The sequence below is a fragment of the Montipora capricornis genome, chromosome 11, assembly GCF_036669925.1.
Source record: "Montipora capricornis isolate CH-2021 chromosome 11, ASM3666992v2, whole genome shotgun sequence".
In the NCBI taxonomy this organism is placed as follows: Eukaryota; Metazoa; Cnidaria; class Anthozoa; order Scleractinia; family Acroporidae; genus Montipora; species Montipora capricornis.
In genome coordinates this window covers 8,102,309-8,116,847 of record NC_090893.1, presented here as the reverse complement: position 1 = coordinate 8,116,847, position 14,539 = coordinate 8,102,309, and the positions used below count along the sequence as shown (strand labels likewise).

The following is a 14,539-nucleotide window of genomic DNA, read 5'->3' as shown; positions in this document are numbered from 1 at the left end:
GGTACCCCAAGCTCACAGAGAATCGCTGTTGTGTAAAATAAGTTTACAACATGCTACATGAGGGGAACATGAGGGGAGCAGGGATGGCGCAGTGATGAGAGCACTTGCCTCCCACTAATGTGGCCCAGGTTCAGTTCCCAGACTCAGCATCATATGTGGGTTGAGTTTGTTGGTTCTCTACTCTGCACCGGGAGGTTTTTCTCCGGGTACTCTCAAGAACCAATATGATTTTATTTTATTTGTGCATGACCCCACAAGCTATTCAGCTTTAAACATTATCGTGTGAAAATAAAGCTCTATTATTACAAGCATACTGATGAATTAGTCATCAGTTTCATTTACCTTTCAACTCTTATTTTTTTGTGTGTAAAAACAAGAGATTGGCAATTTTCCAGATGACAAGATTGTATAGTCTGTGGTATTGAGGCAAAAAATGTATTGTCACCTTGAATAATTTTGGTTTCCTTAAGGGACATCACTCTCCCTTTGTTCTTTCAGTTTCTTTGTCAGTTCAATCTGCTGTTGCAACTCTTCAATGTTTCGCCGTTTCCTCTCTTGTCTTTCCATATCTCTTATAACACCTTCCCTGAGTCTGATACGATCAGAATTCTGCATCTGATGAACCAGGATTATAACAGCAGAAGCAAAGCATAGAGCTCCTCCAAAAACTACCTTTGCTCCCCTTGATACCATGGTTACTTGTGGCAGGTAACCTGGACAGAGAAAGGTTTCACTTTAGTACAAAAAGATTTGGTGTCATTGAAAGATACCAGAAAATGAAATCAAATTGATATCTCAAGACAGCATGCCACAATGAAGAGTTTTGTCATCACTTGCTTTAATGGGGACAGTTTTTAGTGAGTGATTAACCCATTGACTTCCAGGGGTTCCCCATTGACAAGTAAAATCGTCTGGCCGGTTTAGGCCGGTTTGGACGTCAAAGGGTTAAAAAAGGGACAAACAAGCCCACAAATCTTGTACTCCTGATCTCATTCTGTTAACGGAAATGTGTCCTTTGCCCCACCATGAATGACTTGGTAAAAGATGAGGAGCTAAAACTGCACACAGCCCAGGTCAATCCACAATCCATATCAGTTTTATCTGCAAGCACCCCCCCCCCCCCCCCCCGAGTTTGTAGTCAGTGGTTTTCATTTTTTTCTTCTTCTTTTTTTTCTGCCATCCATGAGGAAAGGAGTGGTGCAGATAAAAAATGGAATGACTTGAACACAACTGAAGACCATTGAGCCTCTCTGGTTTCTTTATAACAAAGTACCGTAAAATTCTGAAAATAAGTCGCTCCATGTATAAGCCCCTTCAAATATAAGCCCTGCAAAGCGGTAATGCAAAAAACCCTCTGTTAAATCCACCCCACAGAGCTTGTACTTGGATAATACATAGAAAAAAGAAGCAAAAACGGTAAATTTACTTCCAGCTATAAGGCTAGCCCAATCGCTTTGGAAACACAAATTTCCCTCCATAGATAAGCCCCTCAGAATATAAGCCCCTCTAAAAATATGCCACTCAAAAAGGGCCTTTGAAAAATATAAGCCCCGGGGGTTATTTCCGGAAATTTACGGTAATAATGTACATCACCCTACCCTGCGTAGCTGGCGGTATTGTTGGCGTGAGAGGCATAAGCCACACGGAGAATGGGAAGGGGTGCAAGCGCCGCTACCCATTTTCCGTGTGGCCTAGACGCTCCTTAATTTGCCTCTCGCGCCAACAATACTGCCAGATACGCAGGCTAACATCACCCATAATAATAATACTGAATTTGTGGAAGCACATCCACCCTATCTCCAGTAAAAAACCCTGATATTTGCCATTTTCTAGAAACAGGATGCACTTCATTCACTCCAGGGACAAAAAACTGTCAAATTAGCATAAGCACAAGGAAATTTGGTACGTCTGGCCAATTAAACCACTCATTCCAGATTCTCCGTGTCTGTGCATTTGAACAAAATGGCGGATGCCGTGGTTGTTATTTAATGCTTTAATATTTCAATGTTCGTTTTCTTCTGCTTGTGCTTGTGCTTGCGTCGCCAGGCTTAAGAGTCCCCCCAGGGGGAAGTGGGGGGAGTACTCTCTTATATACGCTATATAGGTATGTGCTGCCTGATTGGGTAGGGTTTTTGGTTTTTAGGTGCTCAGGGTATCCTATTTGGTATTTTTGGTATTGTGATCCTTAGATATTCCTTAGATAGGGTCACTATCCTAAATTGTTGGATTCCTCCCCCCCTCCTCCCCATAGGTAAGAGTTGCTTTAATCCATGCATATCATTCTTTAACTTCCTTTCAACTGGACTTGAACCAGACAAATTTAGTATGTGTGATATGCAGCGTAATGTTACTTTTACTTTGAACGTTGCGGACAGTCTTGTAATCAAATGGTCTTGAGCAATAATGAAATAAGGGTGCTTTGCCGTTATTTAATAGTTAAACAAAAAATGTGTCTTAAATTAGCATTGTACCAGTAACTAAAATGCAAAGTTCACAAACCCAAAGCAGAACATTTGAAATTTCTTTCCATAGTAAATGTAAGATTATTTTAAACTTTCTTACCCCACGTATAGGGGCATTTGATCTCAATTTCTGCCTCAGGGGGTGTGGGTATTGATGCTTTTTGACCAGGGTCCATGTCAAATCCCCCACCCTTCCCCGGGATCTGAGGGGTGGGGGTTTCAACTGACTGATGCATAAGCTTATACGGTATTTATAGTATCAGACTGCCCCTCATCATGCTGATAAAACAGGATACAAATAGTTAGAATGCAGAATACAAAAAAAGGTTTTCTAAACAGCAAAATTAACTTTTAAGCTTGAAAAATTATACCACGGCGTTACCTTCAAATTTACAGCAACGAATTTAAATTTCCTTGATGCGCGAGAGCCGCCATCTTGGATTTATGCTAAAATAGCACATTGTATGCTGGGAAGAGAGCTTCGCAAAGGAACCACGCTTGCTTAGCGTCCACCATTTTGTGTGTTGGTTTTGAAAGGCGCGGCGACTTAGCAAGATTTCAAGTTTTCTTTATGTTTTGAGGTATGCCGTAACATCAACGATCAAAGAGATGGGTTAGCGAAATTCTGGTCCAGTTTTTTTCGGGGATTTCTTTCACTTACGCGACGAATATTGACACCGCATGTTGTGTGTCTATTCGCTGCCACTGGTTTGCTTTTGTTTGCAAATTAGCGCATCGTTTTTTGCTGTTTTGTGTCTACAGCTTAACCTATTTATTTTTCCAATCATGGGGATCATAGAATCTGAATCTTGTATTTACAAGTCTCTGGTGAATAATGGCTGAAAAGATATTATTATTATACAAATCATATCGTACTTTGAGTTTTGAATTAGGTATTCGTAACATAACAAATGCAAAACAAGCTAAGCTTTTAACGATCGTCCAACAGTAGATCTCACAAACTTCATTTGAAAGGCAAGCCAATTGCCCAAAGACAGTCAGCCCCCTCTGGATTACTTGCTCCCCTATTTTATGACAGTGTTCTTGACCTCAGTGGTAATTAACCAGTGAAAATCCTATCTTCAAACTCTTTTTTAGCTTCCTTCGAAGACTAGAAGCATGCCTATACGAAAGCATTAAATAGTGTTTTGATCAAATCCCCAAGTTTAGTGTTTCAATTTGTCTCAAGCTTGCACCACCGATCACAAGCTAGGGATTTATTAAAGACCAGGCAATGAGCAAATTGACCGGTTAATGAGAAAGTTGACTGTTGTTTTCATCACCTCCACTTTTCTCTTTTGCCAAAAATTTACAAAACTCTGATGACTTCCTGTTATTTAACAATTTCATGAATGATATACAAACTGTTTGCAAAACCTTTACTGTGGAACCCAGGTGGATGATTCCACATAATTTTTACGTTTCAAATTTATTTTCTAATAAGGACTTTGACTTTTCTAATAAGGCTTTGGTTATTTTGTAAAGCAGGACCTACTACAAACATTAATTCTCCCCCCCCCCCCCAAAAAACGGCATTTTTTGGGGGGGGGGGGTTGGGGGTGGGTTCCTTGATCCCTTGTTCCCTTTTAAAATTTGTTTCACAGTGTGCCCTTGTTCCAGAGATTACTTCAAAACTTGTTTTCACCTTTTTGATCCCTTAAGTGGTTTATGTTCACTTGTTCCCTAAGATATGGTATTTTGTCTTTGTTGGACCCTGTTCCCCAGTTCAAATTAGCCCACTTCCCTTGTTCCCCAAAACCCCTAGGAAGCCCTTAACAAACAGTGTCTTGTCTCCCGCACCTGTGAAATATTGGATTGGTCTACTATTTCACCCATACCATTCATTGGTAAAGAACTATCTGTGGTTAGTTATACTGGATAACCATCTTCCCTTGAAATCATCTCACCATATACCTCCCCAGTGTCATTGCTTATAAGTTATCTTTTTCTGATTAGTAGGATCTGTCACCTGTTAGACTCTTCCACTCTATCAGTTCTCACTTTGAAATGAACATGGTGGCATCTTATTGACTATGTTTTTGTAAGACATCATGACAAAATGTATATCACATGCTAGTGACTTATCAACTTGGATACTTTAAAATTGAATGTAGCTGTAGTGATTGAACCTAAATTTGCTCAATTCTACGCTACTCTCCCAACTGAACGAAAAACTACTGATGGATACTTTCCTGTACTTCCGGTGCTGTTTATTACGCTGCACATGGTTGTTCTATTTAAAGTTTTACTTTGTGGGTAAAATCCAAAAGAGTAACCCTTCGAATGAAAGCTATTGGGAATCACATTCTTTAATTTGTCCTGTTAAGACCTGTTATCAGACAGAGTAGCTCGTAACCAAGTTTTGAGACCTATACGAAAACATACCTTTTAAAAAAAATGTTCTAACTTAGATTAGCTTGTAATATAGTTTTTTTTACCTGAAAATTGTAAAAATCCATCCTAACAAGCGCTATTGGGCTAAAGGGAAATAGCGCTATATAAATAAAGCATTATTATTTATTTATTATTATTAACTTTGCCAGAAAATCAGATTCTTTTTTCTTCCACTCAGTTGAATGAAATCCTGAAATTCAACCACAGTTCATTTTGTTGATTGCAAACCATTTTTCCATTCATTTTGGAGCCAGATCAATGGTGGAAGTGAGATAACAGTGCCATCCATATCATGTCAAGTGAAGAAGAGGCCACTGCAGCCAATGTGCTGTCACAGATGTCTCAGATACAACAGATCAGCTGTGAGACAATTGAGGCCACTGTGATAAGTGTTGGGCACCACTGTGATGTGGAGACCACAGGCACTCAGGGTTTGTTTTGAAAAACAGTTTGGTATTAAAATATTTTGTATTGACAAGTGTGTGTTCAAATTGCGTAGTTTGTCACTCAATTACAATCATACAACAGGAGCAGGTACAGTGAAGTACAATGCTCATCTGACACAACCACGCATGCCAATCATCACTTTATAATCATCAACATCATCATGATCAAATTACTATCCATTGCAGTTGTGGAAATACAAATGCAAGGAGTTCCTGTTGTGGAAGGCAGTGAAACTCCATCTGTTCAACGGGTAGAGCAACCTGAAACTTCTCTTGTGGATAATAATGAGCGAGTACAGGCTCAGATTGAATCTGGACAAGTGGCTATCAGTATTCCTGTAGCAACAGAGCCCTCCCGAGGTAACTGCCAAAAAAATTCTTAGACTTGGAAAGGGGTTAGTCTAAAAAAGTTATGGAACTATTTCATGCATAAGAGGCTTTTTCAATACTTCATGTTGAAAAAAAAGCCATAATTTTCACTGCCATTATATAAAGTAAAGTAACGTAAAGCGACCATATTCAACGTGGATGACTCGTAACAGTAATTCAACTGACAAACCTGAGGTCAAAGACCCGTGCACTCATTTTACTTCCCCCTCTCCATCAGTGCTCCGTTTTATGGGTATTTAAAGATACTTAAGCTATACAGAACAGAAAGAAGTCGAAACAAGGATGTGATACCCGGGTATCAAACTCAGGACCTCTTGCATGAAGGCTGTGCACGAACCGACTATGTCATCCTTGCTCCTTATTCCATCAATGGACAGAAGGAAACATTTCCAAAAACTAGCTGGTTCAGTTTTACAAAATATTACATTATAAATTTTTTTTTCATTTATTTTTATGTTGACTGTCGCAGTAGAATATATACATGTATTATTATTGACTTTGAACAGCAGAATTTTTAGGCTACTTTTGATTTGATTTGATTTACAACAAGAGGTTCACTTGATGTTCCACAGTGTACAACGTATGAAACTAAATAATGGTGTCTGTGACCTCCTAAATGAAAACAATAATTTATCGTAGTTCATCACTGATCTTGTTCCCATTGAGCACGTTTTAATCCTATTGTACTGGAAAAAATTATTTATGGAGATTGAAATGTATGCAACATACATGTACTGTATGCAAAATGCAACCTATTGGCAAAGTCACCCACAAGAAGTATTTGAAGTGTTTTAAAAGGATAGAGTGGTTGTGTGAATTATGGATTTTTTGATCAGTCAATTCTAAGTCAATCAGTTGGACAGGTGAGTTTGTGGGAGGGTGGGTGGGGGGACCAATGCAGGGACAAAGTCATTGCCTATACAAAACATGCATTAATCAAGTTGTTTTACCCTTAGCTAATAATCTATATACAGGACAAATTACAAGCCAGAAGATGTAAAATATATTTCTTTTGTAAATACTTTTCTTGTGGAAGTGATTTACCTGCCTAATAGCACCGCACTCACCTTTTAAACAACCATGACCAGATCCATTCTGGGAAACAAATTTCAAATTATTGTAATGATCTTTAATACCAAATTTTCTCTTCCACTAAATATTTTTTTCATCCCATTTCAGCTGTTCCAACAAGAACTGCTTCAGGTGGAGGTAATATAATTAAGATATACTGTTCTCAACACCCATTATGTAAAGTGGTCTCAACTTAAAGAAGGAGAAGATTGGGAAGATGCATAGAAAACAACCTGACACCAGCAGTTTGGGCAAGGAATTTGGGTTTTTAAAAAAAGTAATTTGGTGGTCTAAGGACTAATTTTGGGTAAGGTTAGGGTTAGAAATGGATGTTATCTAGAGGAGCAAAAAAAACAACTGTAAATTATTGTTATCATTTTCATTATCATTATCATTACTATTAAGGCACATTGTGCTCATAAATGATAGCGTTCTGCTCTTTCCCTCATTCATAGTATTCATTAAATGACTTTGCAAAGTTTTAGGGGCAAGTTATTTGCATTCATTTTTTACTGAGTACATGTACCTACAGCTGTATAGTTTGTTCCTCCCAACAGGCTACTTCCATGATGTCACAATTTACTGCCAAGTCCAGAATGCTTTGAGTGGATTTAGTAAATGTTATATGGTCTCTATTCCCAGGAGAGCAGAAAATATGAAAAAGTAATTGATGAAGAAGTCTGGTCTTGGTAGTAAAATGACACCAAAAGTGTAATATTGCCTAATGAGAGCAAGAAAAACACTTTCATAAATGGCAACCACTTTGACATTCTTTTGCCTTTATGTTAATAGACCATTTTACAGTTGCAGCTAAGTTACCTGGCCTAAGAATGGAAGCAAGGCTACCGGTGACCCTGCTTTGATACAAACCTTTGAGCTTTTCTAATGTTAATGTAGGCTAATTAGAATTACAACAACACAATTTGCATGAGAAAAGCAGTGAGGTTTGTATCAATACACGGTCACCGGCAGCCTCGCAGCCATTCATAGGCTTGGTCGCTGAGCAAACAACTGTAAAATGGCCTATTATACCTACTGCCCTCATTTTGAAACAAAAATTCTTTTGAAGTTTGCTCGTTGCTGCGAGGCTAGAGAGGCTTATTAGCATTAAAAAAAGAATGTTTTATTTGGCCGCTTTTGTGAAAGAGGTCTATACTTTCCTTTTCTTTTGCAGGAAGAGTCTATGCTTGTGAATACTGCGGCAAGGAATTTAACAAATCATATAACCTCAAGACCCATATTCGTGTCCACACTGGAGAAAGACCTTACCAGTGTGAAGAGTGTGGACACGGATTTGCTAATTTGGGTGACCTCAAGAGACATGCGCGAACGCACACTGGAGAAAAACCATTTAAAGTAAGAAAGGCAATATTGACTTACTGGCGGTATCTTGCCTGTCCGTGGAGTAAATTCCACAGACTCTAAGTCAATATTACAAAGTGTTTTTCACAATAATTTACTCCACGAACTGGCGTTGGATACAAGATACGGCCAATAAGGCACGTTTCACCTAATAGGCTAATAGCGTTAGCCCTTCGTCAGAGCGAATCCAAATCCTCTGACGATCGAAACGTCAGCTTTTAGAATCTGATAAAACCAAATTTTTGTATACTACTTCCCCACCGACGCAGCACCACAGTTTCTTTAGAAACTACCCCCTTCATTCATTTGCAGGGAGATGATTTTTTGAAAACAGCTATGCAAATTAACTTGTGACGTCAACCCGGTGTGGAACCAATTCCCCTTCATTGCTCGGTATGACCACTTTTCCCGTCTTTCAGAGCGAATAAAAAAGTGAAATTTCAATCAAAAAGTTCTAAAAACAACACGATTTATTTTGGACGATCTCGGAAAATAAAGAAAGTGGAAAAGTGTGTTGAGGTGTAAGGCACTTAAATGATATCTTCGATTTTCAAATCATACTCGGGGGACCCGCTTGCCGCAGCTTTTTTTTGCAATTAACTTTCTCGAAACTTCATCCAACTTTACCGTGACAAAAACGGCATCGAGTGGCTGCGGCAAAATTCGCTTTTGCAAACAAGTAGTAGGAGTAGCTAGGAGTAGCGTGGGTCATCTGCACCGTCAAAAGGGTTTACATTCGGATGTTTTCCTCTTCCACGTCACGAACATAAAGGTGTATCTTTGCTGTCTAACGTCGAGCTTGTCTTCATATTTCACTTAGTGTGGATACTGCGGTAAAGTGTTTTCGGATTTTGGAAGTCACAAGCGCCATCTTCGCCTTCACACCGGTTTCAAACCGTTCCGGTGTGAACACTGTCAAAGGGAATTCACTCGCTTGGACAGCTACAAGAACCATATACGGCTCCACACTGGTAAGAAACCGGCCAACTTTTTCCAAACATGTAAAGTAAAGTAAAGTAGACCTTATTTAACGTCGATAACTCGTAACAGTAATTCAACTGACAAACCTGAGGTCGACGGTGCGCTCATTTTACTCCCCCCTCTCCATCAGTGCTCCGTTTTACGGGTATTTAAAGCTACTTAGTTACACGGAAAGGAAAGAAGTCGAAACAAGGATGTGAGATCCGAGAATCGAACTCAGGACCTCTTGCACCAAGGCCGCGCACTAACCGACTGTGCCATCCTTGCTCCATGGCAGATGAAAAATTTCAATTCACCAAAATTATCAAATTCTATGTTGGTTCCATATGCCTAGTAGTGGCCTGTCCGGTAGCTGGTCGTCACTGACGGGCTTTGAAACCCCTTCAATGGCCTGTGCTGATTAGCGCAAACGGTTATGATAACAATGTCTAAAACGTGCTTTGTTTTGAAAGGAAAACAGTAGCGAACCCTATTAGGGTTATCTAAAGTAACTTACGGCTCTCTCGAAATCGAATCCAATCAAAGGAATCAAATCAAACACTGCTTTTCGATGAGAGGAGAAACAGGAATACTCGAAGAAAAATCTCTCGGAACAAGGTAGGGAAACAACAAATTCAACCTGCATACATACGACAATGTCCGGGACTCGATCCCCGGACACATTGGGGGAGGGGGGAGTCGAGTGCCCCTGCTACTGCTTGAACTCTTCTCCCTTGTGTGCGGTGAACGACCTAACCGTCGTTTTTTCGTTGTAGGTGACCGACCATATAAATGCAATACATGTGAAAAGGAATTCAACTATCTCACAACCTACAAACGGCACTTAAACATACACATAGGAGAGAAGCCATTTGCCTGCGAGCACTGCGACAAGAAATTTACCCGCCTCAACTATCTGAAGAACCATCTCAACACGCATGCAAAGCACTCCAGTCAAGAAAGCCAAACTGATTTCAAGTTTGATGCCAATAACCCTGAGGCAAGCATGGACGAAGACAGTCAGGAAACACTGGTTGCTATGGCAGAAGAGACTGCCGCAGCCCGCAGTATCCGAGACGAAAGCAAAAATATGAATGATGGCGATCCCGACAAGGAAGGAGAAGACTTGAGAAGGCTTGTAGCAGCTGTGGATAAAGTGCAAGGGGTGCGTATAAACAACAATAACAACAACAGACAATTGTATTCTTATGGTTTTTTTCCCGATATATTGACTTGCTCTCCGCTCATGACCCCTCCTATCCCCCGATGAGCAAGTTCTCTTCTTGACCCGAGGATACACCCATCAGTCTGACCTCGTTCCTTTTAAATCACCAGGTATTATGTACCTATTGACTGAATGGGAGGGTCTGTGCGCCAAGACCGAGGGCCAAATATTTTCCTGTCCGGCCAGACCTAAACTCAGTCAATAAGCATTTTATCATATGTGCTCTTTACAGTATTCATGAGAACTTAGAATTTGAAGTTTGGACAAAATAAGTAACAAAAATTTGCACAGACAAATTATCTAATAAGTTGTTTGCATTTGCTTTTCTGGCTGTAAATGACTTGGATGTTTAAAAGCGTCGAAATCCTCTTAAATCGCATCGCATGGAGCACTACGTGTTCGTAGCCGTACGGCTTTTTCCGGCCCTGCCAGGGGCCCGTTTCTCGAAAGTTCCGAAAACGTTTCGGGCCCGAAAAGCCATTTGTGAAACTGCTAATCGCTTATTTTGGAACGCCGATTTTTTAACATGTTTTCAAGGCAACTAAAAGAAACATGTCCGTAAAGTTTGACGACTTACATCCTCTCCGTTCTTGAGGTACAGAAGAAATTGTGACACCCAAAAATGGCCCGTAAAGTTTCGGGACTTTCGAGAAACGGGCCCCTGCTCGCGCTAATGCGTACGGCTCTCGTACGGGGATTTTCCCAATAGTTTTACAATGAAAGCGCGCGCGGGGACGTACGGGCTATATGATAAGCTAAAGTAACTCTCGAGTGAACTAAATTCTGTTGTACTGGGTCGCGTTTTCTTATCAAACAGACTCCACCCCTTCCCTCCCCCTTCACAATCTGTCCATCCTTCCACATACCCACACAAGAAAATTCCTACTTTGTTAAGCCTCAGCCCTTGAAGTGACATTACACTTAAAATTATACGAAGAAACGTATGAAACTCGTGGCGGAAAGTTGTGCAGACCGTTGGCGAAATTTTGAAAGCAGCCTTCTTTCGTTGTCTTGCGAAAGATGTCAAAACGAATTCTTTTCCCGTTTTCATTTTTGTGGTTTATTAGAGCGAAGTCTCGGATGCAGCAAAGGCGTCGGAAACGAAGGTCCCAGATACCTCTCTTCTTCAACAAGTCACCCAAGTCCTGGGGGAAATTGTTCCGCACAATCTAAGCGCGGAACTCACCGAGGGAGCCGGGGGACCCCAGATTGTTGTCCAAGGCGCGGACCATGAAGGAAGCGAGTTTAAAATCACTGTGGCGCAGCAACTACTCCTTGCTCAACAAATACTGAACCAGTTACAGACGCAAAGGCACGATCGGGAAGAAAACGGTGCTGGGGAGGGCCAGACTGGCACGGAGCAAGCGCAGATTGCAACTGGTAAGTGTAGGGTATTGCGGAGAGGAAGGACTTTCTAAAGTAACTTTTTATTGAAAAATAGCTATTTTCATTCAAACCAAAGTCGTGTCCAATTCTATGGCCTCGCACTAAGACAAGTTTTAAAACGAAGGCGAACAGCAACTTAGAAATGCTATAGGTTTGTTACCAAAGAACATATTACTTCACAACTTAGGTATTTCGTGTTGTCTTCTTTTGAGAATGAAAGAAAGTGAAAATTAAGTGAAATTAAAAAAGATTGGCCAACTTTTTCGAATCTGAACTCATTTTAGCAAGTCTGCTAACTCGGTTCTTATCATTGAGTTTTGAGGAATGTATGTTGCACGTGTGAGCAGTGTTTCCTGAAGTGTTATGTTAAACCCGGTTTTAAACGGCGAAAAAGAAAAGTAAAATTGTCGCGATCGTACCCTTTAAATTTCTCGATTTATTGTCTTTATTAAAGTGTCTTAAACAAACTTATTTTTTAGTAACCATTCCGGAGCTGACAGCTGAACTAGCAGAACAAATTGTCAGCCAGGCTGCAGCGCAACAAGCTGCTGGAGAACATAGCACTCTACAGACCAGCGCAGGGGAGGGAATTTTAATACAGAGTTCCGCCGGGATGTTACACGTTCCCGAAGGGGGCGCCTCTCAGGGAACTGGGCAACCAGGAATGGTCATCGGTACTGAGGTTATGGTTCGTAATGTGCGTGAGAATGAAGGTGCAGAGGTATCGCTACTTCCATTCTATAATTCCTTTCTACTCTTAAGAAGATGATTCCTTTTTCAAAGGCCATCGATGCAATCCGATTGAACTGAGATAGTCGTTAGTTGAGTGCAGAGCTGCACAGTAAAACTGAACTGGCTACTTTAGACAGTTACATCAATCAGATTTATTTCAAGGGAATACGTCAAGGAGGCGACGCCAGGTGCGAGAAAACACGTACCGCGTAGGTACCATTGGTTTTGGCTTTGTTTCTTATAGGTCAAAATAAATCGTGCGGAAGACTGATTAATTTCACCAACCACATAACGATGACGAAGATGGTTGCCAACTTAGAAAAAAAAGCTGATAACTTTCACCAGCGAGGATGTTGAGATGTGATAGAATGGGAATAAAACCTTTACATTTGTTTTGATTTAGTTTGACTGTCTCACAAATGAGTTCAGCAATTGTGCTTCGATAGATGAGCTTGAGACTTTATTAAAGTGGTTATTGTCATTATCATTATTATCATCAAGTGTATTGATCTGAATGATGAGTCGTCACTCTTCAGATTTCTTTGTGATTCTCTCTTTTTGTTTCCCAATAAATCAGATGGTCACAGAGCATGTGCTACAGGAGAGTACCGCTGTTCCTGAGACATCCGAACATGGTGTATCGCTGGGTGATAGTAACGCTGTATATGTTGCCATTGATCCCAGTCAAGCTGATGTCCAACAAATTTTAGGCCAGATTCAAGCTATCACGTCTTCACAATTGCAACAGGCCCAAGCTGGGGAACAAAGCCATGACAACGGACAGGAAAACCAGTGTGAATAGAAAGTTTATTGAGTTTGTCATGATAATGTTTCTCACGAAAAGGTCTCCTATCTCAATAAATGCAATTACTATTTACGGCATTGGTTCTTGTGGTGAGATTGAATTCTTGGGTCTCTTCGTCATTTTGAATGGCTGATTAAGGTGACTTACAGTTTTCCGAAGACAAAGATCAAGATTTTGAAATGGTTGAAATTAAAGCGACAGGATGTCTCTTCTGAACTGTTAGTCACTGCAATTGATGTAAAATGTAATTTTACCTAAAAAATAAATGCAAGTCAGGGAAAAATGCTAAATATAGTGACCGAGCTCTTGGAGGGGGACTGGAAGCTAGACATTTCAAAGGCCTTTTGCTCAGAAACCTAGCCGTCCGACCAGAGTCAAGATTTTGGCAATTAGTTAATAAACAATATGAAGATGAAACCGTCAACATTTTTTAAAAAAGATCCATCTGGCAGTTTTTCAGTTACTTGCAAAATAGACGAAAATCGACGTTTCTTCCATTTGAGAAAAACCTGTCTGACAGATTTTACAATTTTTTTCTCGCTAAGGAAATCCTGAAATTTTGAGGTGGGGTCGTACGGCTAGTTTTTCAGAAAAAGGCCTTTGAAATGTCTAGCTTCCAGTTCCCCCTCCCCGAGCTCGGTCACTTAGCATTTTCCCTGACTTGTATTTATTTTTTAGGTAAAATTACATTTTTCATCAATTGCAGTGAATAACACTTCAGAAGAGACATTCTGTTGCTTTAATTTCACAGATTTCAAAATCTTGATCTTTTTCTTCGGAAAACTGTAGTAAGCCACCTTAAGTGATTTAATCGTTTACGATTCGGCCGAAGGGAAGCTCCAGTTTCCGTCTATTCACCAAAGTTAAGTCCTGTTTGACGGATCAACGGGTGACCGTCTGAAAATATTCCATGCTGTACGCCTTGGAGCGTCAAGCTAGCTCAGTGAGCCCCCCACCTCTGGTGTTACTTGCGCAGCGTGCGTTTAAAAAAAATTGTTCTACTATCAAACTTTTTTGGATACTTGGCATATTAGTAATTAACATTCATGATATGAACAGTAAAAAAATGAAATTAAAGAAAGGGGTCACCGTGCTTGTTTACGCGTCAGCAGGCTCGTAAAATGGGGTATTTTTACTGTTGTCGCGTTAAAAATTCGAATCACCTTCATACAGAATTAAGTCTTGGTTACTTCAAAGACACAAAATTTTATTTTGAAAATAAAGCTTCTTTTATTTACATAAGCAGTATTGCTTCATTTACGCCGTCTTTGATTCCCTGGTTGTGGGAATAGTGCACTTTTTGGGA

General features: G+C 40.2%; 1 protein-coding gene and 1 long non-coding RNA gene across 2 annotated transcripts; one reads left to right on the top strand and one right to left on the bottom strand.

Moving 5' to 3' along the window:
* Window positions 1–160: 160 nt before the first annotated feature.
* On the bottom strand, window positions 161–2,924 carry LOC138022766 (uncharacterized). The gene is made up of 2 exons (XR_011126632.1): window positions 2,845–2,924; window positions 161–713 (listed from the first exon to the last, which is right to left on the bottom strand). It is a non-coding gene; the product is annotated as an uncharacterized lncRNA (long non-coding RNA).
* Window positions 2,918–13,310, top strand: LOC138022763 (uncharacterized). Its single transcript, XM_068869705.1, has 10 exons — window positions 2,918–3,043; window positions 5,111–5,287; window positions 5,489–5,662; window positions 6,872–6,901; window positions 7,938–8,119; window positions 8,946–9,096; window positions 9,862–10,250; window positions 11,378–11,690; window positions 12,176–12,417; window positions 13,006–13,310. Exons 2-10 carry the CDS (start codon window positions 5,149–5,151, stop codon window positions 13,228–13,230), a joined length of 1,845 nt encoding a protein of 614 aa, XP_068725806.1. The 5' UTR covers window positions 2,918–3,043; window positions 5,111–5,148; the 3' UTR covers window positions 13,231–13,310.
* Window positions 13,311–14,539: the final 1,229 nt, after the last annotated feature.

What these genes read in the sequence shown, in the direction of transcription:
- LOC138022763 (XM_068869705.1), top strand. Translation starts at nt 5,149, where the DNA reads ATGTCAAGTGAAGAAGAGGCCACTGCAGCCAATGTGCTGTCACAGATG. An exon ending in CCATATACGGCTCCACACTG is followed by an intron (nt 9,097 to 9,861) that starts GTAAGAAACCGG and finishes TTTTCGTTGTAG; the next exon opens with GTGACCGACCATATAAATGC. An exon ending in GCAAGCGCAGATTGCAACTG is followed by an intron (nt 11,691 to 12,175) that starts GTAAGTGTAGGG and finishes CTTATTTTTTAG; the next exon opens with TAACCATTCCGGAGCTGACA.